Here is a 24,140-nt window from a genome sequence, read left to right on the forward strand (position 1 = left end):
TGTACATACCCTCTGACCCAGCACCTAGGGAAGTACTACCCTGAGGGCTGAGGCATTATTCTTGCGCTTGGGTCACCTGTAGCCTATGCCCAGGCATGCTTGTGGATAAACTCAGTCCCAGGACAGTCGTTCTTAGAAATGAAAACACTATTTCAAAGCCGAGAGCTTGTGAAATCAATTCATTGGGTCTACCAACTAAAAAGAAAAGATCTAAGTGTGTCATGTAAGGATATTGTTTCTAAGTTTTTGTTACATATTTATATATTCACCTATGTATGTTTTATTGGGTTGTGATGGCAATTTTTTCTTATTCTTGGACCTTGTCAGAATGGTTTGGAAGCCACCGCCCCAGAAAAACTTCTGCACGTGTACATCAAGAAACGCATAAGAATGTTTATAGTATTACTGTTTCAGAGAAAAAACTGAAACCAAATCTGTGATCCATCAACAGGAGAATGGATAAATTTTCTCTCTTCACACGATGAATATTATAGAGTTGTGGAAGTGAATAAGCTGTTGCTAACGGCAACAACATAGCTAAATCGTAGCAACTGATAGAAGTCAGTTGCAGAAGACTGTATATAGTATCTTTTTTTGATTTTTATTTTTTAAAGTTCAAGCAGGGGAGGGACAGAGAGAGAGAGAATCTTAAGCAGGCTCCACGCTCAGCACAGAGGTACCAGTGGGGAGCTTGATCTCACAACCCTGAGATCATGACCTGAGCCGAAAACAAGAGTTGGTTGCTTAATCAACTGAGCCACCCAGGTGCCCCTAGGATATCATTTTTATAAAGCTCTGAAATAAGCAAACTCAACTCCTACATATAAAACTTTTTTTTTTTTTTTTTTAACAGCAAAACAAAAAATTCAGGATTGTTACCTCTGGCAGAGAGGCAGGAAGGTGGATAGGAGAGGCACACATAGCTATTCACTTGGTTATGCTTCAAAACATATGTTGTATGTATTAAATATTAAAATATAACACAAAGAAGTGGGCTTGGAGGGCAGTGGGACCTGGTTTCTGACCCAAACTAAGTTAGGGCTAGAAGAACAGGGCTGAAAGTTACCATTTCCTCTAATAACAATAGCTAACATTTGTTGTGTACTGGGGGAAGAAGAAGGCAAAGATGGAAGAAGCTATCCCAACTCGCCCCTCCCCAGCAATCTCCTGTTCTTCACTACCAGAAATAAGAGTGAGGGGGCGCCTGGGTGGCACAGCGGTTAAGCGTCTGCCTTCGGCTCAGGGCGTGATCCCGGCGTTATGGGATGGAGCCCCACGTCAGGCTCCTCCGCTATGAGCCTACTTCTTCCTCTCCCACTCCCCCTGCTTGTGTTCCCTCTCTCACTGGCTGTCTCTATCTCTGTCAAATAAATAAATAAAATATTTTTAAAAAAAAAGAAAGAAAGAAATAAGAGTGGGGGCTTCTAGGATTCATTCACTTGGTCAGTACACATTTACTGAGACCCTTGCTACCAAGTCTTACGTGCTAAGGCTCTGGAAAGAAAGAAGGACACACCCCTCCCTCAAGGCAGTGTGAGTTTATTTGGAAAAAGATGGAGGAACAGGTAATCACAAGATCCTGTGGTATGTGCAGTGATAGAGAAAGCCGCAGTCCAGTGGAAGTGAATCAGTGAGATGAAGGGTAGTAGGTATTATTTGAGGAATATAAGGATATTTTGAAAGAAGAGAAGCTCATGTATTGCACATTTGCAGATTTTAAAGAAGAAAAAAAAATGAGAATATCACCAAATAACAAAAGGCGCTTCATAAAATTCAGTAGTCATTCATGATAAAATCTAGGAATAAAAGGATAGTTCATTAACTTATTATATAGGATATCAAAACTTACAGCAGACATTAAGCTTTTTTTTTTTTTTTAAGATTTTATTTATTTATGTGACAGAGAGACAGCCAGCGAGAGAGGGAACACAAGCAGGGGGAGTGGGAGAGGAAGAAGCAGGCTCCCAGCGGAGGAGCCTGAAGTGGGACTCGATCCCAGAGCGGCAGGATCATGCCCTAAGCCGAAGGCAGACGCTTAACGACTGCGCTACCCAGGCGCCCCAGACATTAAGCTTAATGTTAAAACTTTGGAAATATTATCGTTAAAGTAAAAAACAACACTTGCTATCATTTGCTCTAGAGAATTGGTTACGTGTGCACATACACAGGGAGACCCCTATAGGAGTGGTCATTGCAACAAATAGTGAAAAATTATAGTCCACCTAAACATACATACATACATATATATGTATGGTTAAATATGTTGCGGAGTAAAGCAGTGAAAAATGAATGAATTAGAGCTACTTCTGTCAGAGTAGTTAAATCCCAGTGTTGACGGGCACCTGGCTGGCTCAGTAAATAGGGCATGTGACTCTTGATCTTGGGATCGTGAGTTCAAGCCCCACATTGGGCCTAGAGCCTACTTAAAAATAAATTTTAAAAAAATTACTTTCTCTTGTCCGAAGTGACCTAAATTAAAATAAAACAAAAAACCAGTGTTGACTAAAAAGTAAGGTATAATGTGTCATTCACACTGTGCATACAGAAAATATTATGTTTTTAAATTTTTTAGTTTATTTTTTATTGGAGTATAATTGACATGCAATGTTACATTAGTTTCAGGTGTACGACATAGTGAGTCAGTGAGTTTATACACTACTCTGTGCTCACCATGTCACCATACATTGTTATTACAGTATTATTGAGTGTATTCTCCATGCTGTACTTTTCATCCTCATGACTTATTTTACAACTAGAAGTTTGTACCCCTTCATCCCCTTGAGACCTATTTTGCCCATTCCCCCCAATCCCCTCCCTCTGATAACCACCAGTTCTCTGTATTTGAATCTTTCTCTGGTTTATTTATTCATTTGTTTTGTTTTATAGATTCCACATATAAGTGAAATCATAGTATTTGTCTTTTCTCTGACTTATTTCGCTTACCATTATACTCTCTAGATCCATCCATGTTGTTGTAAATGGAACGATCTCATTCTTTATGGCTGAATAATATTCCATTGTACATGTATACCATGTCTTCTTTATCCATTCATCTATGGATGAACACTTGGGTTACTTCTGTACTTGGTTATTGTAAATAATGCTGCAGTAAACAGGGGTGCATATATCTTTCAAATTATTGTTTTCGTTTTCTTGAGGTTAATACCCAGTAGTGGAATTACTGGATCGTATGGTATTTCTATTTTTAATTTTTTGAGGTACCTCCAACTGTTTTCCATAGAGGGTGCATCAGTTTACATTCGTACCAGCAGTGCATGAGGGTTCCTTTTTTCCACATCCTGACACTTGTCATTTCCTGTCTCTTTAATATTAGCCGTTCTGACAGGTGTGAGGTGATATCTCACTGGTTTTGATTTGCATTTCCCTGATGATCACTGATGTTGAGCATCTTTTCATGTGTCTGTTGGCCTCCTATAGGTCTTTGGAAAAGTGTCTAATCAGGTTCTCTGCCCATTTTTAATCAGATTATTTTTGGTGTCGAATTGTGTGAGTTTTTTATATATATTTTGGAGGTTAACCCCTCATCAGATGTATCATTTGCAAATATCTTCTCCCATTCATGAGATTGCCTTTTTAAAAGTTTTGTTGGTGGTTTCCTTTGTTTTAATACCATATATTTTTATGGAAATATAAGAACATGTGTGGGAGTAATAAACACAGTTCAAAATTATGGTTACCTCTGGCGGGAGAGATGGGGATATAACTGTGTAGGAATATACAGGGGCCTTCAGCTATATTTGAAATATCTTATTTCTTAAAAAGAAAACATCTGTAACAGGAATGGCAATTTATGAGTGATAAAACTTCCATGGTAGGCATTTCTTTTCTTTTTTAAATAGGCAAAATGAGCCACATGAGCAAAGATAGAGAAATAAGAACAGTGGTGTTCAAAGCGGTTAGTCCTCACACCAGTCCTATAAGGTATGTTAGTCCCATTTGATAGTTGAGCAGAGACTTAGAGAGGTTCCATGACTTGCCTACGTTTGCACAGCTGCGGTTTGCAGAGCTGGAATTTGGACCTAAGTGGTGTAGCTACCAAGTCCCATTCTTAGGGGAATGCAGAAGAGGACCGCATCCAGTCTCCAGTGACCTGAGCATGGGGATTTTTTTATTTTTGTCTCCTGTAGGAAATGATTCGACTAGATGAAGTCCCCAATCTGAGTTCTTTAGTATCCAATTTTGATCAGCAGCAGCTTGCTAATTTCTGCCGGATTCTGGCTGTCACCATTTCAGAGATGGATACAGGGAATGATGACAAGCACACACTACTTGCCAAAAATGCTCAGCAGAAGAAGAGCTTGAGCTTGGGGCCTTCTGCAGCTGAAATCAACCAAGGTAAAGTCTCTACGTTTTCAGAATTTTGACACCCCTTTGTAAATTATCTGCTCTTTCAGTATCTCTAGAGATTGATTCATGTGAGGCTTCTGGGGTCCACTTAGAGTATGTAAATTTTGTGTGTGTGTGTATCTGTTCATTATTTTAGAGGACCAAGTCCATAACCTTTATCAGATTTTTTTTTATCTATGTTATGTTAGTTGCCATACAGTACTTCATTAGTTTTTGATGTAGTGTTCCATGCTTCACTGTTTGCATATAACACCCAGTGCTCATTGCAATACGTGCCCTCCTTAATACCCATCACCATGCTAACCCACCCCCCACCCCCCTCCCCTCTGAAACCCTCCATTTGTTTCCTGGAGTCCGTAGTCTCTCATGGTTCGTCTCCCCCTCTGATTTTTCCCCCTTCATTTTTCCCTTCCTTCTCCTGATGTCCTCCATGCTATTCCTTATGTTCTACATATAAGGGAAACCATATGATAATTGTCTTTCTCTGCTTGACTAATTTCACTTAGCATAATCCCCTCGAGTTCCCTCCATGTCAGTGCAAATGGTGGGTATTCATCCTTTCTGATGGCTGAGTAATATTCCATTGTATAGATGGACCACATCTTTATCTGTTTGTCTGTTGAAGGGCATCTCAGCTCCTTCCACAGTTTGGCTATTGTGGACATTGCTGCTGTGAACATTGGGGTGCATGATTTTTGAATGGATTCAGAACCTCAGAAAAGTTAAGAATGTGGGTGGCTCAGTTGGTTAAGCATCAGACTCTTGATTTCAGCTCAGGTCATGATCTCAGGATCATGAGATGGAACCCCGTGTCAGGCTCTATGCTGGGCATGGAGCCTGCTTGAGATTCTTTCGCTCCCTCTCCCCCTCCCCCCATCTCTCTAAAAAAAAAAAGAAGAAGAAGAAGAGTTAAGAACCATTGTTTATCGGAATTACAAATACACATACCTTTTGATCACTAAGCCTCTTCTGGGCCTTTATCCTATAGATATATAGGATATGATGTATATTCAGGGTCATTCATTGCAACGTTGTAATAACAAAAGACTAGAAACAAGACCACTTAATTTCTAGAATATTTATGTAAAGGGAAATTGTATAGCTTTTAAGAAAAAAGAATGAAGATCTCTGTGTAGTGATTCAGGAAAATATCTCCAAGATGTATTACTGTTGAAAATGCAGAGCTGTGTGTACAGTATGATACTTTGTGTGGTAAAGCAGAGATGGGGGGAACACGATCAGATGTATTTGTTTGCTCGTACACAGTATGGATAAACTGGAAGCACGCACAAGAAACCGAAAATGGTTACCTGTTGGGGGTGGCTGGAACCAAGGTAGATGACAACAGTGGAAGTAGGATTTTTTTTTTTTTTTAAGATTTTATTTATCAGAGAGAGAGCGCACGTGCACACGCAGGAGTGGGGCGAGGGGCAGAGGGAGAAGCAGACTCCCCGGGTTAACTGAACAACCAAGGTGAAATAATAAAAACTTAGCATTAAAAGGCAGTAGTAGGGAGCCATGATCACCCTCTGGCAGCCCGATGATGCTTTGAAAACAGTACTTTGTTTCTGAGGTCCAGCTCACTGGACGTGTGCATTCCTAGGCCCAGCTCTGCAGAATTGCTGAGTGCCGCACAGCAGCCTCCCTCATAACTACTGAAGTGAGTCCCCCGTTAACTCTGCGAATATTCTAGTTTTAGTCATGAACACCAAATGGTCACAACTGTATTTCTAGGTATTAAGGAATATAGTTGTACATGTTTTAGTCATATGTAAAAACAGAAATACACGAATCTGTGGATGCCAGGTTGGTGGTTCCCCCTCCAGGCTTGTTTTTCTTTCTGAATCCATAGATCCAAGGCCTGCCTTGGTCTATGTAGGCTTTTCTTCCCCTCCTTCTTCCTTTCTTCGGACTTAAAGAGTGCTCATTTTAGCAAATCGTAAAATATACATTCTTAAAAACATGTGAATTTTAACTAAATTATACCTTAAAGCTGATTTAAACACGCTGACAAAAGCTCACGTTTGTTAAGTTCCTGCTGTGTAGCAAACATTGAGCTAACTGCATTACCTAGAGGTGATTTTATTTACTCCTCCCAGCAGCCCTATGAGATAGAGATTAGCATCCCCATTGCACAGCTTAGGAAACTGAGGGTCATAAAGGTTCAGTATTGGATGCCTGTGTGTGCTGAGGCACTAAGTCACTTTCATCTTAGTTTCCCACTTAAGGAATCTGTTCTGGCAGATTATTTTTATCCTGTTAGTATTGATTACCTTCACGTACCTGTTTATAAGCTGCCTTAAGTGAAACCAGCATTGCCCATCGTTCTTGGAGGACAACGTATTCTGGTCAGTTGGTTTTTTAATTAACTGAGAGTTAACCCCAAACCCAGGTTTCTTTGTTTTGGGACATTACAAAAAGAAAGTCTTCATAAAATGTCAGGGTTCACTCATATACCTATGTGGCTACATGTGATGTCTGCTTATAGCTTTGGGATTGAAGCTTTAGTAAATGTTGTATTTTAGCGCATGATGTTATGTAGTGTCTGACCTTTCCCAGCTCTCTGACCATAATTCCTGTTTCCCTGTCCCCCACCCTACACACATTTTTCTCCAGTCACGTGCCCTGGGAAGGCCAAGGTGAACATAATTAAATCACAAGTACAGTGAGAAAGATCTTAGTCCACAAAGTTGTGCTTTAATTGAACTCCGGTACTAAATGCTTCTAAATATAGGTGTGTATAATAATCATCTCAGGCTGCCCTAACAAGAAACCGTAACTGGGTGGCTTAAACAATAGAAGTTCGTTTTCTCACTGTTTTGGAGGCTAGAGGTTCAAGATCAAGGTGCCGACAGCATTGGTTTCTGGTGAGGCCTCCCTTCCTGGCTTGCGGACAGCTGCCTTCTCAACTGTGTCCTCAGGTGGTCTTTCGTCTGTGTATGTACAAAGAGAAAGCAATCCCTGGTGTCTCTTCTTATATAAGGACACGAGCCCTATTGGATTAGGGCCCACTCTAAATGACCCCATTTAATTACCTCCCTGAAGGCCCTGTCTTCCAGACACAGTCATATCATGAATTAGGGCTTCATAAATTTGGGGGAGGGAACACAATTCAGACCATAACAGTATGGAAAGTGGACATGTTTTCCTTTTGTTTTTAATAAACTGTGGCTGTTTTCTTGCCCAGCAAAATAATGATTTATACTGTCTTCCCAGAGCTCATATAATAAAAAAAATGTAAGAGCCCTTTTTAGATTTCTCAGAAGTACCAGTTGTTCTTCTCTCCATTCGGAGGGGAACAGATGGTTTCATCGGGGGGAAAAATCATTCAAGATTTTAGTCAGAGATGTAGATGAAGCCACAGGCCAGATAATTATCGATTGATAGGTGACAGCTAAGAGGTGCTGATTTCTGTGAGCCAGGACAACTTCAGAATCCTCTCAGCTGGAAAGCAGGGCCTAAACTGAAGAGGAAAGTTTATGGGAATATTTCAAAATACTGATGTTTTAACAAATATGAGGAGAGGAAAGGTTTGCTTTTGCAGAAATCCTGAGTTGTGTTTCGGTTGTCAGCCAGTTTAACATTAACCAGTAGTGTGGATCACTGCCAGTAAGGCCCTCAGAGTTACAAGGACACTGTGACCCTGGTGCCAGTTCCCTGAGGTTGTGTATAATTTGATGAGTATAATTGGGCCAATTTTTTTTTTTCTGGGGACAGAGCCCATAGCTTTGATCACTTTTTCAAGAGACGAGTGATTCACAAAGGCTTAAGGATCTCCAGGGTGGGGGTTGGAGTCTCAGAACCCTGAATGCTGGGCAGTCACATCTGAAGGAAGGGCTGTGTTGAGTGTGCAGGATGGGAAGGATAGGTCTTAGGGACTGAGAATAGAGAAACTGCAGCTCTTCATCCTGCAGAAAAGAGGTTGAGCGTAAAATAAAAATCCAGCTTTGAGAAGATTTTCATGTAGAAACCACTGTTTTATTTATTTTTGGAAAAAAGTAATACATATCTAAAGTTTCTTAAATAAGAAGAAGAGTGGGTATATAGTAGAAAGTTTGTTCCCTTCCCCGTGGCACCCCTGTTACATTTTCCCTTGTGTCCCTCCGGAGAAATTCTCTGCATGCCCAGTCAGGGGGATGGAGGAGGGAAAGAGATTGGCTCCTCCTGATCTGCAGAGATGGTAGGTACAAAATAAGCACCCTTCTGCCCTTTGTTGTTTTCACTTAACTTTATCTTGCAGAGCGTTCTGTTGCAGTGCATACAGAATTATGTGATTCCTTTTTACAACTGCATAGTATTCTGATATGTGGGCACACCACAATTTATTTAACCTGTCCCCGATTGATGGAAATTTGGTTTATTTTAAAATCTTTGTTCCTACAAGTAACAGCCGTGTGTATGGAGTATGATGTGCTGGATATTTGCCTTTTACACTTTGATAGATGTTGCCGGATTAACCCTGCACAGGTTTTACTGGTTCATCTTCCCCTACCCTGTACGTTGTTCTCAGTACAGGGCTTTTTTAAACTTCCTGATGTTTGTCAAGCCAGTAAGTAAAAAATGGTATCTCAAAACAAAAAAGCTTTCTCCGTGTATTTTTTTAAATTGAGGTGAATGTCACATAAACCACTGAAAGTGAGCAATTCAGGGCATTTAGTACATTTACAGTTTGTGCAACCATATCTCCATCTAGTTTGAGAACATTTTCATCACCCCCCAAAAGGAAACTGCATGCACATTAGACAGCTGAAATTCCCCGTTCTCCCCAACCCTGGCAACCACCTGCTTTCTTGTTGTACATGTACCTAGTCTAGGTGCTTGTAAATGGGGTCCTAGAATATGTGACTTTTTACATCCTGCTGCTTTCACGTCGCCTGATGTTCTTGAGGCACGTCCGTGCTGTGGCACATCAGTGTTTAATTTCTTTTTATGGCTGAATAATATGCGTTATCTGTGTATACCACAGTTTGTTTATGCATTCCTCAGGTGCTGGCCATGGGGGTTGTTTCCCCATTCGGGCAGTTGAAGTAGTGCTGCTGTGACTGTGCGCGTGTGTGCATCTGTTTGCGCACCTGTTTTCAGTGATTTGGGGGATATACTGAGGATTGGAATTGCTGGGTCATCTAGTAATTCTGTATTCAACTTTTTTTTTTAAGATTTGATTTATTTGAAAGAGTGAACAAGCACAACGGGGGAAGGGAGGAGGGGCAGAGGGAGAGGGAGAAACAGATTCTCCCGCTAAACAGGGGAACCGTTTCAGGGCTCAATCCCAGGACTGTCCCCCCCTGCCCCATTACACCTCAGCCGAAGGCAGACGCTTAACCATCTGAGCCACGCAGACACCCCTGTGTTCAGCTTTCTGAGGAAAAGTTAATTTTAATGTAGTTTTAATTAGCTTTTTTTTTAAAAAATGAGGTCAGACAATATAGTCACTAATTTACAGAGGATAGAAAGGGGGCTAAGATTATTTCCTGAGCTCCGTGCTGGAACTGAATTTATATGACTTTGTATAATCCTAACTAATTACTTTGTTGTAATTTATTTGATTTTTGAAGAATTTTCTTTAATATTGTTCTTTTGAATTTTACTTTAAAATTTTTCATTTAAATTCTTCACACAGAGACAGGTATATGACACATATCACATTATAATGATACTTACTCATCACCTAGCTTCAGCTGTCAGTGTCTCTTTATCTGTATCCCCATTCACTCCTCCTTACCTTACTTTGAATTATTTTGAAGTAAATCCCAGATATCACAAGATTTTAACCTGCATATGTTGCAGTGTTCCCACAAGATAGTGACTCTTTTTAAAAATAACTCCAACATCATATTATACTCCCGAAATTAATAGTAATATCTTGGTATTGTGAATACCTACTTAGTAATTTTCAGTTAGATGATGCATTCATGTGGTTCAAAAGAATCTACAGATTTAAAAAGGTGTTCATTGAAAAGTTTCCCCCTCACACTCTTATTTCCAGTGACCTAATTCTCTTTGCCTTTGGTAGCCACTGGTGTTTTCTATCCTTCCCGGAAGATTTGATACATGTATAAGCAAATACTTAGAGATGTTAGCCCTTATTTTTAAAGAAGGTTAAATGATAGATCCATGATCTACTCCCTGGATTTCCCTGCCTCCACAGTGTATTATGTTCTCTTATGCTGATCAGAATTTCCATCTTTTGTGAGCAAAATGGGATTAAGGGAAATAAGAGTTGGGTGATTATTCAGTTTCTTTCTTAACCTAAAAAAAAAAACAAAACTTCTTTCTTCCTGCTAGTGCATGTTTGTTACAGGAAACCCAAACTAGAGAGAAATAGTTTTAAAAGAAGCATTTATGGGGCGCCTGAGTGGCTCAGTCGTTAAGCGTCTGCCTTAGGCTCAGGGCGTGATCCCAGGGTCCTGGGATCGAGCCCGGCATTGGGCTTCCTGCTCTGCTGGGAAGCCTGCTTCTTCCTCTCCCACTCCCCCTGCTTGTGTTCCCTCTCTTGCTGACTGTCTGTCTCTCTGTCAAATAAATAAAATCTTAAAAAAAAACCCGAAAAACATTTCTATCCTCTCCTACTTAGGAACGGCCACAGTAAACCCCTTGTTGTATAGTTAGTCTTCATTCTTTATGTGTATATTATGTGCATATTTTAAAGAAGCCGATTTTTAAAGAAAATGGGCTTAAGCCAGTACTGTTTAATAATTTTTTCTCTAACAAGTAAATTTAAACATTTTTTTGAGTCACTCTGAATAAAGATATGTGTGTCTTTGTTCTTAGTGTCTGTTGTATTCTATTGTAATGGGATATATTGTGTTTAATCAGTATGCTGTTGATGACCATCTTTACCTTTTTGCTATTGTAGAAACCACATCAGTGAATATCTTTGTACATGTGATTGGTATTTCCTTGCAGGAAATCCCCAGAAATGAGCCTCCTGGCTCAAAGACACACAGGTTTTAAGAAATTAAAGTGACTCCAATTTATATTCCCGCCAGTAGATGTAAAAGAGCATATTTCCCTGCACCTGCTATTGAACTTGTTTCTGTAATTTAAAGTACTATTTTACTTTGGCTTAGCATTTCATTTTGGAAGCAAACTCTCACTGGCTACTGTCAGATTATTCCTGTCGTGCGGGTAAGGACAGACTCATTGTTCAGGGCTTTAGAGCTGGTCTCTGTTTTGAAAATGCACTCTTTTGTTCTCTCCTTGGCAGCGGCCCTTCTCAGCATCCCTGGCTTTGTTGAGCGGCTTTGCAAGCTTGCGACTCGAAAGGTATCCGAGTCAACGGGCACAGCTAGCTTCCTTCAGGAGTTGGAGGAGTGGTACACGTGGCTGGACAATGCTTTGGTGCTGGATGCCCTGATGCGAGTGGCTAATGAGGAATCCGAGCACAATCAAGGTACTTGCGGTGGGTTTTCTATGAGGTGGGGACCTTTTCCTTAGGCTCCTGGAGCCATTCTTGACCTCTTTTCCAAGGAGGACTAATTGAAATTTGTTCAAAGTAGAATTTTCCTCTGGGAAGTTTTAGATCATAACTGTTAACGATACTTTTGAAAGCTAGTGACAAACCTCTTTAAACTCTGTCAGAGTGGACCTGAAAGCAGGGAGAGGGGACTGGCTGGATCCGATAACCAGAGCATTCTTAGGAACTCAGAGAGTCCTTTCCAGGTCTCTTCATTCTCCATGGTTCTCTGGTGTTCTCTTCTCACTCTTCTGATGAGTAGACTCCTAGTTTCAGCAGCAGCTTCCTGGTGAAGGGCTCTGGCCCATCTTGGGTCAGATGCTCAACCCTTAAACGTTTGACTCTGGGCAGCAGGATGGGGTCAGATTGTACAAACTCAGGAATTCTCACTGTAAAAGTGAAGAGGAGTTCTGTTTCCAGGATGGCAGTGTGTGGAGCTCTGTGGACCTGCTCCCCGTGGCAACTATAAACAGCGACAAAAACCATCCATGCAAAGTCTGTGGAAGTTGTTCTAAGAGCATACAGTAAATGAGGAGCTCTTCAAGATAATCGCTAAAACTCAGAACAGTGAGAGTCTGTGACATTTGAAGTTCTGCTTGGTGGAAGTTCTACTCTGGGCAGGTGTGGCCAAAAAGATAGAACCCTCAACAGGGGACATGATTTCCAAACAAGGAATATGGTATCTCACCATTGAGGACGAGGGCAGACTGCCAGCTTTTCTCATCCCCTCCAATTTCAAGTTGAAGAGGCTGAATACTTGATGAGTATATCCTACAGGTCAGGGGCTCCCCGCCTCAACTTCATTGAGATATAATAGATTTATAACTGCGTATACGTTTAAAGTATATAGCGTGTTAATTTGTTACATTTATATATTGCAAAATGATTACCATCCTAGCATTAGCACCTCATCCCATCACATAATTATCATTTCTTTTTTGTGGTGAGAACATTTAAGATCCACTTTATTAGCATCATTCAGATCTTACTAGCTATGATCACCATTCTGTACATTGAATGCCCAGAACAAACTTAGAACTGTACGTTTGTACCCTTTGACCACTATCTTCCTATTTCTCCCAACCTCTGGTAACCAGCATTCTACTGTTCCTCCGAGTTTGGCTTTTTTAGATTCCACATGTAAGCGATATTATATAGTATTTGTCTTCCTGTGTCTGACTTCTTTCATTTAGTTCACTTATTTCACATAATGCGAGGGGCCCCTTTCCCCACCCACCTCTGTATTACACTCAGTGCACAAGCTATGCCCTAGGCCTGGCAAGCAAGAATTCTGTGACCCTGCTGCTCTTGCCCCAACTCACTTGTAGGACAGAGATTCCATGCAGGGATCTCCATGCAGCATGCAAGCTGAGAAGGCTGAGTCTGCTGACCCTGCTCAGAGTAGTAGCACCAAGAATTTGCCAGGAGGAGAGTTAGTAGGTAAGAACAGAAAGTAGGGAAGTTCAAAGCTAAGGGTGTTCTCAAAAACAGTGTAGATTTTGGTGGTAAGCAAATAAAAGGAGGCTGTTAGCTCTTAAGTAAGAACAAAAAGCTAAACCATAGGCTTGGTAGTTTACCAGCAAGAACGAGGCAGACAGCTTAGCAGAGCTCTTCTGAGATCAAAACCAACTCAGACTCAAAAACTACCTTTGCCCAGTTTTAATTGGATTAGACTTTGGAGCACTTTATGCCCCAAGGCCTTGTCAAAAGTTGAGCATTCTGCCAGCAATTAGTGGAGTCTGACAGCTGGGTTTCATACCAGATGAGGCAGAAATCTTAACAGAGAGATCAAGGAAAGCCATAGAGAGCCCTGCTGAAACACTGTCATCCACGGAGACTGTAAACATGCCCACGGCTGCACACTCTGAGGGCAAAACACAAAGACCTCACTAGGCCAGGGAGAAATAGATTTTACTGAAATAGGCTAGCCAGGTCACTGAACAAATGAACAAAGGAATGACAGCAATCCCTGAACGGAAGGAAAGGGAATCCATATCCAGAGTTGCTGCACTATTTACCTAAAATGTCAGTTTTTAATAAAATTTGAGCTATGCAAAGAAGAAAGTACGGCCCATACACAGGAGAAAGCAGGCAACAGAAGTTGCCCGTGAGAGAGCCCAGATAGCAGATCTAACAGAGACTTCAAAGCACCCAGTATAAGGATGGTCAAAGAACTAAAGGAAGCTATGCTTAAAGAAGTAAAAGAAGGGACGCCTGGGTGGCTCAGTCAGTTAAGCAGCTGCCTTCAGCTCAGGTCGTGATCCCAGAGTCCTGGGATCGAGTCCCATGTAGGGCTCCTTGCTTAGCAAGGGAGTCTGCTTCTCCCTCTCCCTTTGCCCCTCCCCCCTGCTTGTGGCTCGCTTGCTCTCTCATTCTCTCTCTCTCTGACAAAAAAAAAAGTAAAAGAAGCTAAAGAATCTGTGACAACATCAAATAGAGAGTATCAGTAAAGAGATAAATATAAAAAAGAGCCAAGTGGAAGTTCTGTGGTTTATTAAATTATAAGTAACTGGAATGAAAAATTCACTGAAAGGAGCAGGAAGAATATTTGAAGAAATAGTGGCTGAAAACTTCCCAAATTTGAAAAGCACTAACGTACACATCTGAGAAGCCCAAAAGTACTGGAAATAGCATAAACTCAGGGATTTACACCCGGACACATCATGATAAAAATGTTGAAAGAGAAAGAGAAAATCTTGAAAGTAGCAAGAGAAAAACAACTCCTCGTGTTCAAGAATATCTCAGTAAGCTTGATAGCCGACTTCTCGGAAATAACAGAGGTTAGAAGGCAGTGGGATAACCTATTCAGAGTGCTGAAAGGAAAAAAACTTTCAGCAGCAAAACTTCTTTCAGAAACGTAGTGAAGTAAATTGCTAGATAAACAAAAACTTAGAGAATTTGTTACTAATAGATCTCCCTTATGAGAAATACCGAGGGAAGTTCTTCAGGCTGAAAGCAAGTGCCCTCAGACAGTAATTTAAATCTACACAGCACAGCAAAGAGCATTACTAAAGGTAATTACGTAATCATAAAAGACAATATAAATGCATATTTCTTCTCCTTTCCTTAACAAGTTTATAAAGCAGTTATATAAAACCATAGGTTTATAATTATATTGTTGAATCTGTGACATACAGAAATACAATGTACTTGAGACAGTAACAGCACAAAGAAACTTTGTGGGACCAAATTTTGTGACAACTTGAGTGGGACCAAAGTTGTATTGCAATAAGGAAATTATACGAGATGGTAACTTGAATCAACAGGAATCAATGAGGAGAACCAAAATGGTAAATAAAAGGGTCACTATCACCAACTCTATTAATATTTACTTTCTTTTCTCAGCTTCGTGAACAGACATTAAATTATATAAAGTAACACCACGCCGTATTGTGTAACCGCGCATGCAGTGTATTGTAGGGTGTGTTGTTGGACGGTTAGCGTCTGTAGAGGTAGCACGCCTAACAGTAATAGCGCAAAAAGGCGAGAAGGAATAGAGCTGTGTAGGAACGCTGGAGTTAGCATAAATCTGAAAAGATCCTGTCAAATTAAGATGTATGTGGCAAATGCTACAGCAACTGCAAAGAAAGTAACTTTAAAAATACAGGGAGAAAGTCATTAAAGGAATTATAATGTTATACCAGAAAATATTCTTTTACTACAAAAGAAAGTATTCTAGGAGAAATAGAGGAATTAAAAAACACATGAGATATGTAGAAAACAAAAAGTAAAAAGGCAGAAGTAAATGCATCTGTGTCATTAATAACCTTAAATGTGAATGGATTACAGCAGTTCATTGTTTTAAAAAGATCCAATTGTATGCATCCTACAGGAGGCATTCTTTTCTTTTCCTTTTTATCTTTTTTTTAAGTAGGCTCCATGCTCATTGTGGGGCTTGAACTTACAACCTTGATATCAAGAGTTGCATGTTCTTCTGACTGAGCCCGCCGGGTGCCCCCAGGAGGCATACTTTCTATTCAAGATAGAAATAGGTTGAAAGTAAAAAACAGAAAAAGATGCATCCTGCAAAGAGCAACCATAAGAAAGCTGGAGTAGCTAATACTAAAAAAGATTTTAAAACAAAAAATGTTATCAGAGATAAAAAGGACATTTTATAATAAAAGTCCGTTTATTATTATGAGTCTGTTAAGAAGATATAACAGTTACAAACATATATTTAACACCAGAGCCAAAAAAAAAAAAAAAGAAGCAAAGACTAACAGATTTGAAGAGAGAACACGCAGCTCAAAGGTAATAGTTGGAGGCCAGAATACCCTACTTTCAGTAATGGGGCGAACAGCCAGACAGGGGTCAAGAAGCAAGTAGAAGACTTGAGCAGCAGGTAAACTGTCTAGACTTACTGGATGCACATAGAACATACACCTAACCCCTGCAGAATACATGTTCTTCTCATGTGCACATGGAACGTTCTCCAGCATAGTCTGTATGCTAGGCCATCTGAAAAGCCTCAGTAAAAGAAAGAGGATTAAGGTTGTACAGACCATGTATTTCAACCACAGTGGAGTGGTATTAGCAATCAGATATTAGAAACATACGGAAATTCAGTGATATACTTCTAATTAACCAATGGTTCTGAGACAAAATCACAAAGAACATTAAAAGATACTTTGAGACAAATGAAAATGAGGACACAACATACAGAACTTAAGGACTGCAACTAAAGCCTGCTAATAAAAGAGAAATGTATAGCTATAAATGCCTACATTTTTAAAAACTAAAAAAATGAAATCCCTAATTTTTCTCCTTAAGTTATTGAAAAAAGAAGAGGCAAGCTATATTCTCAAAGCTGCATTCTCAAAGCTATATTCTCAAAGCAAGCAGATGGAAAGAAATGATAGAATTGGAGTAGAAATTAATGAAATAGAGAATAGAAAAACAATAGAGAAAATCTGCAAAACCAGTAGTACATTCTTTGAAAAGGTCAACAAAATTAACCTTGAGCTTCACTGACCAAGAAAAAAAAAAAAAGATTCAAACTACTAAAACCAGGAATGAAAGATGAAAGAGAGGGTACATGACAATGAACCTTACAAAGCTAGAAAGGACTCAGGGAATACTGTATACAACTGTGCCAGCAAACTAAACAGCCTGGCTGAAATGGACAGCTGGTAAGAAAGACAAAAACTACAGCTGACTTGAAGAGAGAAAATCTGAACAGACCTATGACAAGCAAAGAAATTGAATTAGTAATGAAAAAGCTACCCCCAAAGAAAAGCCCTGCCTACATGGCTTCACTGGTGAATTCTGCCAAACATTTAGATTTAACACCAGTACGTCACAGACTTCCACAAAATAGAAGAGGAGGAAACGCTTCCCAGCTCATTTTAGGAAGTCATTATTAACCTGATACCCAAACCAAAGACACTACAAGGAAATCACAGACCAATATCTCTTATGAATATAGATGTAAAAATCCGTAAGAATATACTAGCAAACCAAATACAGCAACATATAAGGATTATACACCTGACCAGGTATGTATACATGAGTAAGTAGGGTTTATTCCGGGTTGATTCAGTATATGAAAATCAGTTGTGTATACACCGTATCAGTAGAACAAAGGACAAAAATTTACATGATCGTTTCAGTAGATGCAGAAAAGAATCAGACAAAATCCAACACCCCTTCATGATTAAAACACTCAAGCTAGGAATAGGAAGGAACTGCCTCAGCCTGTTAAAGGACATCTGCAAAAATCCACAGCCAGTATACTTCATGCCTAGACAAAGCTTCTCGACTAAGATCAGACACAGGTACAAGACAAGGACGCCTGCTCCTGCCACTTCAGCTCAGCGCTCTGTTGGGGGTTCTGGCTAGGCAGTTAGGCAAGGTAGAGAAATAGAAGGCATCCGGATTAGGAAGAAGTTAAATTGTCTGTCTTCAGACATGACATGATCTTATCTAGGGAAAAACCCAAGGAATTCGGTAAAAAAAAAACAACAACAACAAAAAAACACTGAATAAGTGAGTTCAATAAAGTTTCAGAATACAGGTCAGTATACAAAATTCAATGTGTTTGTATACAGTAGCAATGAACAAAATGAAAGTAAGAAAACAATTTCATATGCAGAAGCATCAAAAAGAGTAAAAAACTTAGAGATAAATTTAACAAAGAAATGCAAAACATACGCTCTGAAAATTACCAGACATCTTTAGTATTGAAAGAAATGAAAGAGGACCTAAACAAACGTAACGCTATCTCGCGTTCATGGACCGGAAGACTCGTATTGCTAGGTTCGTACCCCACATGTTGAGCTGTACGTCTGTCACAGGTTCAGCACAGTGTCTGTCCAGACCCCAGCTGGCTGCTTTGCAGAGATGGATTAGCTACAGACCATGTATCTGATAATAATTATCTACTAATTACAAGGGACTTGAATCCAGAATTTGAAAGAACTCCTACTGCTCAATGATAAAAAGGCAACGCATTTTGAAATGTGAGCAAAGGACCTGAATAGGCATTTCTGCGTGGCAGTTGTCCAGATAGCCAGTAAACACATGAGAAGATGTTCAGCATCGTTAACCATCAGGGAAATGCAAATCCAAACCAAATACTACTGCATACCTGCTAGCGTGTCTGCCATCAAGAAGACAGATGATAAGTGTTGGCAAGGATGTGGAGAAATCAGAGCCCTCATTCCCTGTTGGTGGGCATGTAAAACAGTGTAGCCACTTTGGGAAACAGTCTGGCAGTTTTCAGAGGGTTCCTCAAAAGGCTAAACAGAGTCACCGTATGCCCCAGAAGTTCCAGTTGTACTTGTATTTTCAAGAGAACTGAAATCATATTGCCATAAAAACTTAGACATAGATACAGCTGCAGAGTTATAATAGCCAATATATGAAAACAACCCAAATGTCCATCAGCTGATAAATGGATAACAGAATGTGGTATATTCATACAGCACAATGCTGTTGAGCAGCCTAAACAAATGGAGTACTGATCCGTGCCACGATCTGCGTGAATCTCGAAACCATCGTGCTGAGTGAAAGAAGCCAGGCACAAAAGGTCACGTGTTGTATGATTCCATTTCTGAGAAATGTCCTAAAGAGGCAGTTCCATAGAGACAGAAAGTACTTAGGTGATGCCTAGGGATGAGGGGTTTGCGGGCAAATGGGGAGTGGCTGCCAGTGAGTGCAGGATTTCTTTTTGGGGTGACAGGATGCTCTAAAAGCGGTTGTGGTGAGGGCTGCACAGCTCTGCAAATTCCTCAAAACCCCCGAATCGTACACTTCCAGTGGGTGAGTTGTATGTGAATTATAGCTCAAAGCTGTTGTAGAGAAAAAAAATGAGTGCCTATGCCCCAGAGTGCGGTGTAGACATACGGAGGGTGGTGACGCCTTGAATCGGTTTCGTGGAGCTGAGGAGATTTGCAGGGAAGCACAGGCCTCTCAGACCAGTTCGCCCAGCCTCGTCCTTGGGAGTGAACCTTGTTGCTAAGCTCTGGCCATTGCTTTCAGAACTGCATTTTTTAAAAATATTTGTCCCAAAGACTTTCTTGTCAGGCCAGTGCCAACCTGGCACCAGAGATTGGCAGTGCCTCGGGGAAGAGTCCGAGCTGCCCGTGTTTCTCTTTCTCCACAGACGTTTATTACTGAGGAGGGCTCGTGTGCCACTCGCTGCGCCTGTTCCTCCCGTAGGCATCCTGTCCTGCGGTCGCCCCCGAGCCCCCTGAGCTAGGTAATGAGGACGCCGAGGCTCTCCAGGCCGCGCAGCAAGTGTGCCGCGGAGGCAGCATCTCCATGATAGCTCTTCAGAGTCTCTCCACAAATCACTTGACTCTCAGACTGTTCTGGGAGCTGGGCCAAGGAGTCCCAACATGGAAATTGAGTAATTATGATTTTTCTCCCAATGCAGGAAAATACTTGTTTTTTGAGATAGAATTTTCTCAGTTTGGTTTTCTCCAGTAAATTTTTCTTAAGTCTTTGCCCACTGCCACTTTTAGTTGCAGATTAAAAAGAAAAAAAAAAGAACAAGTAGCAAGCAAGCATTCGCAGAAAAACTCAAGTGTTTTGTTTCTATTTAGCATACGCGTACGTGTTGCGTACATGTGCCGGGCGTTGTTTTCAGTACTTGGAATGTATTAAATCCTTTCCTCTTGGCGACTGGGGTAAGAGATCGGTACTGTTGCCTTCATCCTGGTTTTACAGGTGAGGAAGGAAACTGAAGCATAGAGACCTCCACCAGTGTACCAAGGCCACCCAGCTGGTGAACAGTAGAGCTGGGGTTCAGACCCAGCAGGCTGGCTCAGGGTCTGCACTCTTAACGCCTGTGCCGCGCTGCCCCTCAGTCTTGCTTCACTCCACAGCTGGTCGTCTCCCAGGGTGATGATTTTATATTAGTGCCATAATACGGCTGGAAAAAATAGTTCCACGTCTGTAGGGCACAATAGCTTGGGTTCTTGTGCCATAGTATCACCCTGCAGAAGTCACCAGACTTTCACGTGCACCTTACCCAAATATTATTTGATAACCACCGCTCTGCTCTGTTCCATATGGTTTTTCTGGCCCTTTGCAAAAGGCCTATAGGGCAGCAGTCCCATTGGGAGCTTGGAAGGATCTTAATAGTTATCGCTTCATCCTTTCACCTTAAAGACGAGGAAAACTGAGGGAAAGTAAACCCTAAGGTCTCCTGACTCTGACCAGTGCTCTTTTAAAATAATAGGGATCCAAGAGGGAGGCTTCCCAAGAACCAGGTGCTGGCCTTCTCTTGTGTTCTCATTCACTCCTCACAGCTACCCTAACCGTCCACGGTAGCACTGCTGTCACTTCCCTTCTCCAGGGCAGTTCGAGGCCTTGTGAGGAGGTGACTTGCCCAGTGTCACATGGCCAGCAAGTCGTAACTCCAGAGCCCTGAGCCTTCAGCACTTTGCTCTGCCGCCTTCCCATGAGTACTCCTCGCTGGCCTGCGTGACTCGTTGAGACTTGCTTGTTCATGGGGTAGTGGAATAAATGTGATGGTTTGCTGCCGCCCCAAATACGATGCCCGGCACTTATCAGGTGTCCCAGAAATATTACCTAGCTGCTGTCGTTGTTACTAATAATGAAGTTGGGTAAAATGAAAGTCTGTGAGTAGATGGTATGTTCATCTGTATCACTAGTAGTGATTGTGGTGCCCGGTCTGCCTTAGAAAGTTGAACCTTAGAAAACTTTAGATAGTTCTTTGAAAAACAGCAGACAAGAAGTCTTGAAAAAGGATCCCTCTCAGTCTTTCAGCAGTGCCTCCTCGTAGAATCTAGGCAGGGGAATCAAGTACTTAGAGTCATTTGTGACTTGAAGAGAGATTGGCACAGTTTGCGGCTTAGGTAACTGTCTGGGCACTTGAGGGGGGGCTCTGTCTGGTGGTGGCGGGAGAAGGGATGAATCCATCACTGCGCTGGCTGCATCAGAGCGTTGTTAGTGTGTGAAAGTTGACACAATTGCAGAGTCGACTTTTCCCCCTTTTGTTGAGGTATAATGGACATACAACATTACGTTAGCTTCAGGTGTACGGCATAATGATGTGATATTTGTATGCAGTGCAAAATGATCACTGCAGTCAGTCTAGGTAACACCTGTCCCCATACATACCGAATTTTTTTTTCTTGTAATGTACAGAGTCAGTTTTTCTAAGTTTCTATGCTCGCCTGGCCCCTGGGGGCCTGGCGGGGGTTTTGTGGCTTTCCAAGTCTCCGTCATGGGCTCAGGGGCCAGTCTAATGGCTCTGTTACCTCAAGTCTGTCGAGGGTGGGTTTGAGGGGCAGAAACATGTTTCCTCACAAGCAGTGACTCAGCCCTCTCTCTCGGTGGCTGTCTCAGCCTCCATTGTGTTCCCTCCTCCAGGGGCTTCTGAGGAGAATGGCCTGCCTCACACTTCCACCAGGACCCAGCTGCCGCAGTCAATGAAGATTATGCATGAGATCATGTACAAACTGGAAGTGCTCTATGTTCTGTGTGTGCTGCTGATGGGGCGTCAGCGAAACCAGGTGGGCCCCTCCCCCATGTCTCAGAACAGGGGGAGCCAGGAGCACGTGCTTCCTGGGCACTAGTGGTGTGCCAAGTACTCCTTTAGGTTGCCTCTCAGGCTGTCTCTAGCCCTGCAAAGCGTAGGGCTGTTTTCCTTCTCTGTGTTTCACACATCAGGAAACTAGTCTTGTTCCAGAGTCCACCGTCTTTTCCACCGTACCTTGCCGTGGGCAGCATTTCTGGGCAGAGCACTGGTGCCCAGGGCAGGAGCTGGTGGCTTGGCCATGCTACCTGACCTTGCTAATGTGAAGAATAAAGGGTCATTGTGGCAAGACTAGAGGAGTCGCCAATCCGATGGGGGCTCAGGGTGATGGCCAGAGCCCGGAACTATGTCAGGTTACAAAAACTAGGCAACTGCGGGGGGAGGGGGGGCTCCAGATGTGCAGGGGTTCCCCGAGCCTTGAAGCAGTTCTAGGAGGGAGGAGCAAGGGCCTGTAAGCTACAAAGGGAGAAAGGGCTCTGGAAGTATGTAGTGCTCCCTTCAAGATAGGTGATAATTGGCCTTCTCAGATGGCTAATCATTGTCCTGTGGATGAAAAAAAGGTGGGTGTTAGGGGCAGGGTGGGTGGGGTGCTCAGCAGTCCTTATGCTTGCTTTTGAGTCAGACACTGGACTGTCACAACAGCTCTGTCTGAGACTGGTGCGGTTATCCCCATTTTGGGTAGGTCAGCCAGGGAGAAGACTGAAAAGCTGACATCCAGCATGGGGATGTCCTGAAGAACGTGAGGGGGCTGAGCTCGTGATCCCCCAGGCAGCCTACTGGGTAGAGGGAGCAAGCGCTAAAGTGGGAGTGTGCCCAGTGGGTTGGTGGAACAGTAGGGAAGGGGGGCATGGACTAGAACAAGCAGTGAAGGGGAGCAGGGGAGGGACTATGGGGCCAGATCGTGTCGGGCTTTCATAGGCCATTTTCAGGACATCAGTGTTTACTCTGAGTGACTAGGAAGTCTTCTTTTGGCTGCCGTGTGAAAGAGATGATCGTAGCCAGGACCAGCACGTTGGTGGAGGGGGGTGGTAAGAAGTGCTTGCATTCTGAGTATATTCTGAAGGTGGAACAGGTAGAATTTGCTGATAGTTTGAATGTGGGCATGAGAGAGGGTTTAAGGGTAACTTCTTTAACTCCTAAGGTTTTTGGCCCAAGCAGGTGGGGAGGTTAGATTGGCCATTTATTGAGATGGTTAAGACTGTGAGTTAGGGAATTGGGGGTGAGGGGCGGAGGCGTAGGGAGAAAGGAATTCAGTTTGAACAAATTAGGTTTGAAGTGTCTGTTAGATTTGGCACCTGGATTATCCGTACCTGGGGTTAGGGGAGAGGTCGGCCTGGAGATCGAACTTTGGGGGTTGTCGGCATGCAGTTGGTATTTAAAACCAGGACCATGGATGAGATCCCACCCTGATCTCCACAGTATCAAAGCTCCTTCCTTCAGCATGGAATATAACTGTTATAAAAAATAATAGTCACTATGCTTTACATGTGTTGAGTGCTTTTACCTTTTTTGGAGGCACTTTCACAATTATTCATATTGGAATTTTCAGTATTTGGTAAGTTATAAAACAGGTGGTAACCCCCTCTCCCCTCACTTGATGCTTGAGAAAACCAAGGTACATAAAGGGCTGTGCTCTCAGGCTCCAGTCAACAGAGCCAGGATTTAAATTCTGCTGCCCTGCCTCTTTCTGTCCCCCCATGACTGTCCCCTGCTCCCCGAGGCTTCCTGTTGCCAAGTCTTCATGAATCAGTCATTGTGGTCTCTAGTTCAACTATATGTTACAGCCACTGCTTCCTTGGAAGGACCGTGGGCTGGCCTCAGGACCCTGCCTGCCCGAGAACCAGTGTTATTCTGGCACGGCCTCATCTGCCCAGTCAGCGGTTACTGCGTTCCTGCTGTGTCCCCGGCACCGTGGGGATGTGGATTCATGGACCTTGCCGAGATGGGGACGGCAAGGGGAAGGGTTTCCCTGGCTAGACCTCCCAGAAGGCTCCTCCTTGGAGTGCTTATATTTGTGCCTGCAGGCCAAGTTCTCTGACGAGTCTTGGCTAAGTTGAAATCACTAGACTGGAAACTTTCCCCAGCTGTTGGAAGTTCCATTTCTCTGGTGCTAACGTAAATAATCCGTACTTCCTGTACGTCAGGCCCTGAGCTTCCCCCATGTTACCTCATTGCATCCTTTCAGCAGCTTCGCTAGCCCTCATTTTCTGTCGAGGAACTCAGGCTCAAAGAAGAACGTTGCTCAGAGTCACATCTTTGTCAAGTTCTGGAATCCTGCGGTAAATGCACACTGTGGGCCTGAAAGAGTCA

The 24,140-nt window shown here is 42.3% G+C and overlaps 1 protein-coding gene across 3 annotated transcripts in view; it reads left to right on the top strand.

The window, feature by feature from the left end:
• Positions 1-24,140, top strand: part of TRPC4AP (transient receptor potential cation channel subfamily C member 4 associated protein) — a 67,147-nt gene that overhangs the window by 29,632 nt on the left and 13,375 nt on the right. For 2 of the 3 annotated variants that reach the window (XM_087853623.1, XM_045806183.2), the window contains exons 7-9: positions 4,149-4,356; positions 11,576-11,761; positions 21,641-21,807. In XM_087853623.1, coding sequence (XP_087709749.1) covers positions 4,149-4,356; positions 11,576-11,761; positions 21,641-21,807 — 561 coding nt within the window. The remainder of the gene's footprint in view (positions 1-4,148; positions 4,357-11,575; positions 11,762-21,640; positions 21,808-24,140) is intronic. The other variant, XM_045806189.2, reaches the window with a different exon arrangement.

This window comes from Ursus americanus, chromosome 22, assembly GCF_024610735.1.
Source record: "Ursus americanus isolate L20-20 chromosome 22, mUrsAme1.1.p, whole genome shotgun sequence".
NCBI lineage: Eukaryota > Metazoa > Chordata > Mammalia > Carnivora > Ursidae > Ursus > Ursus americanus.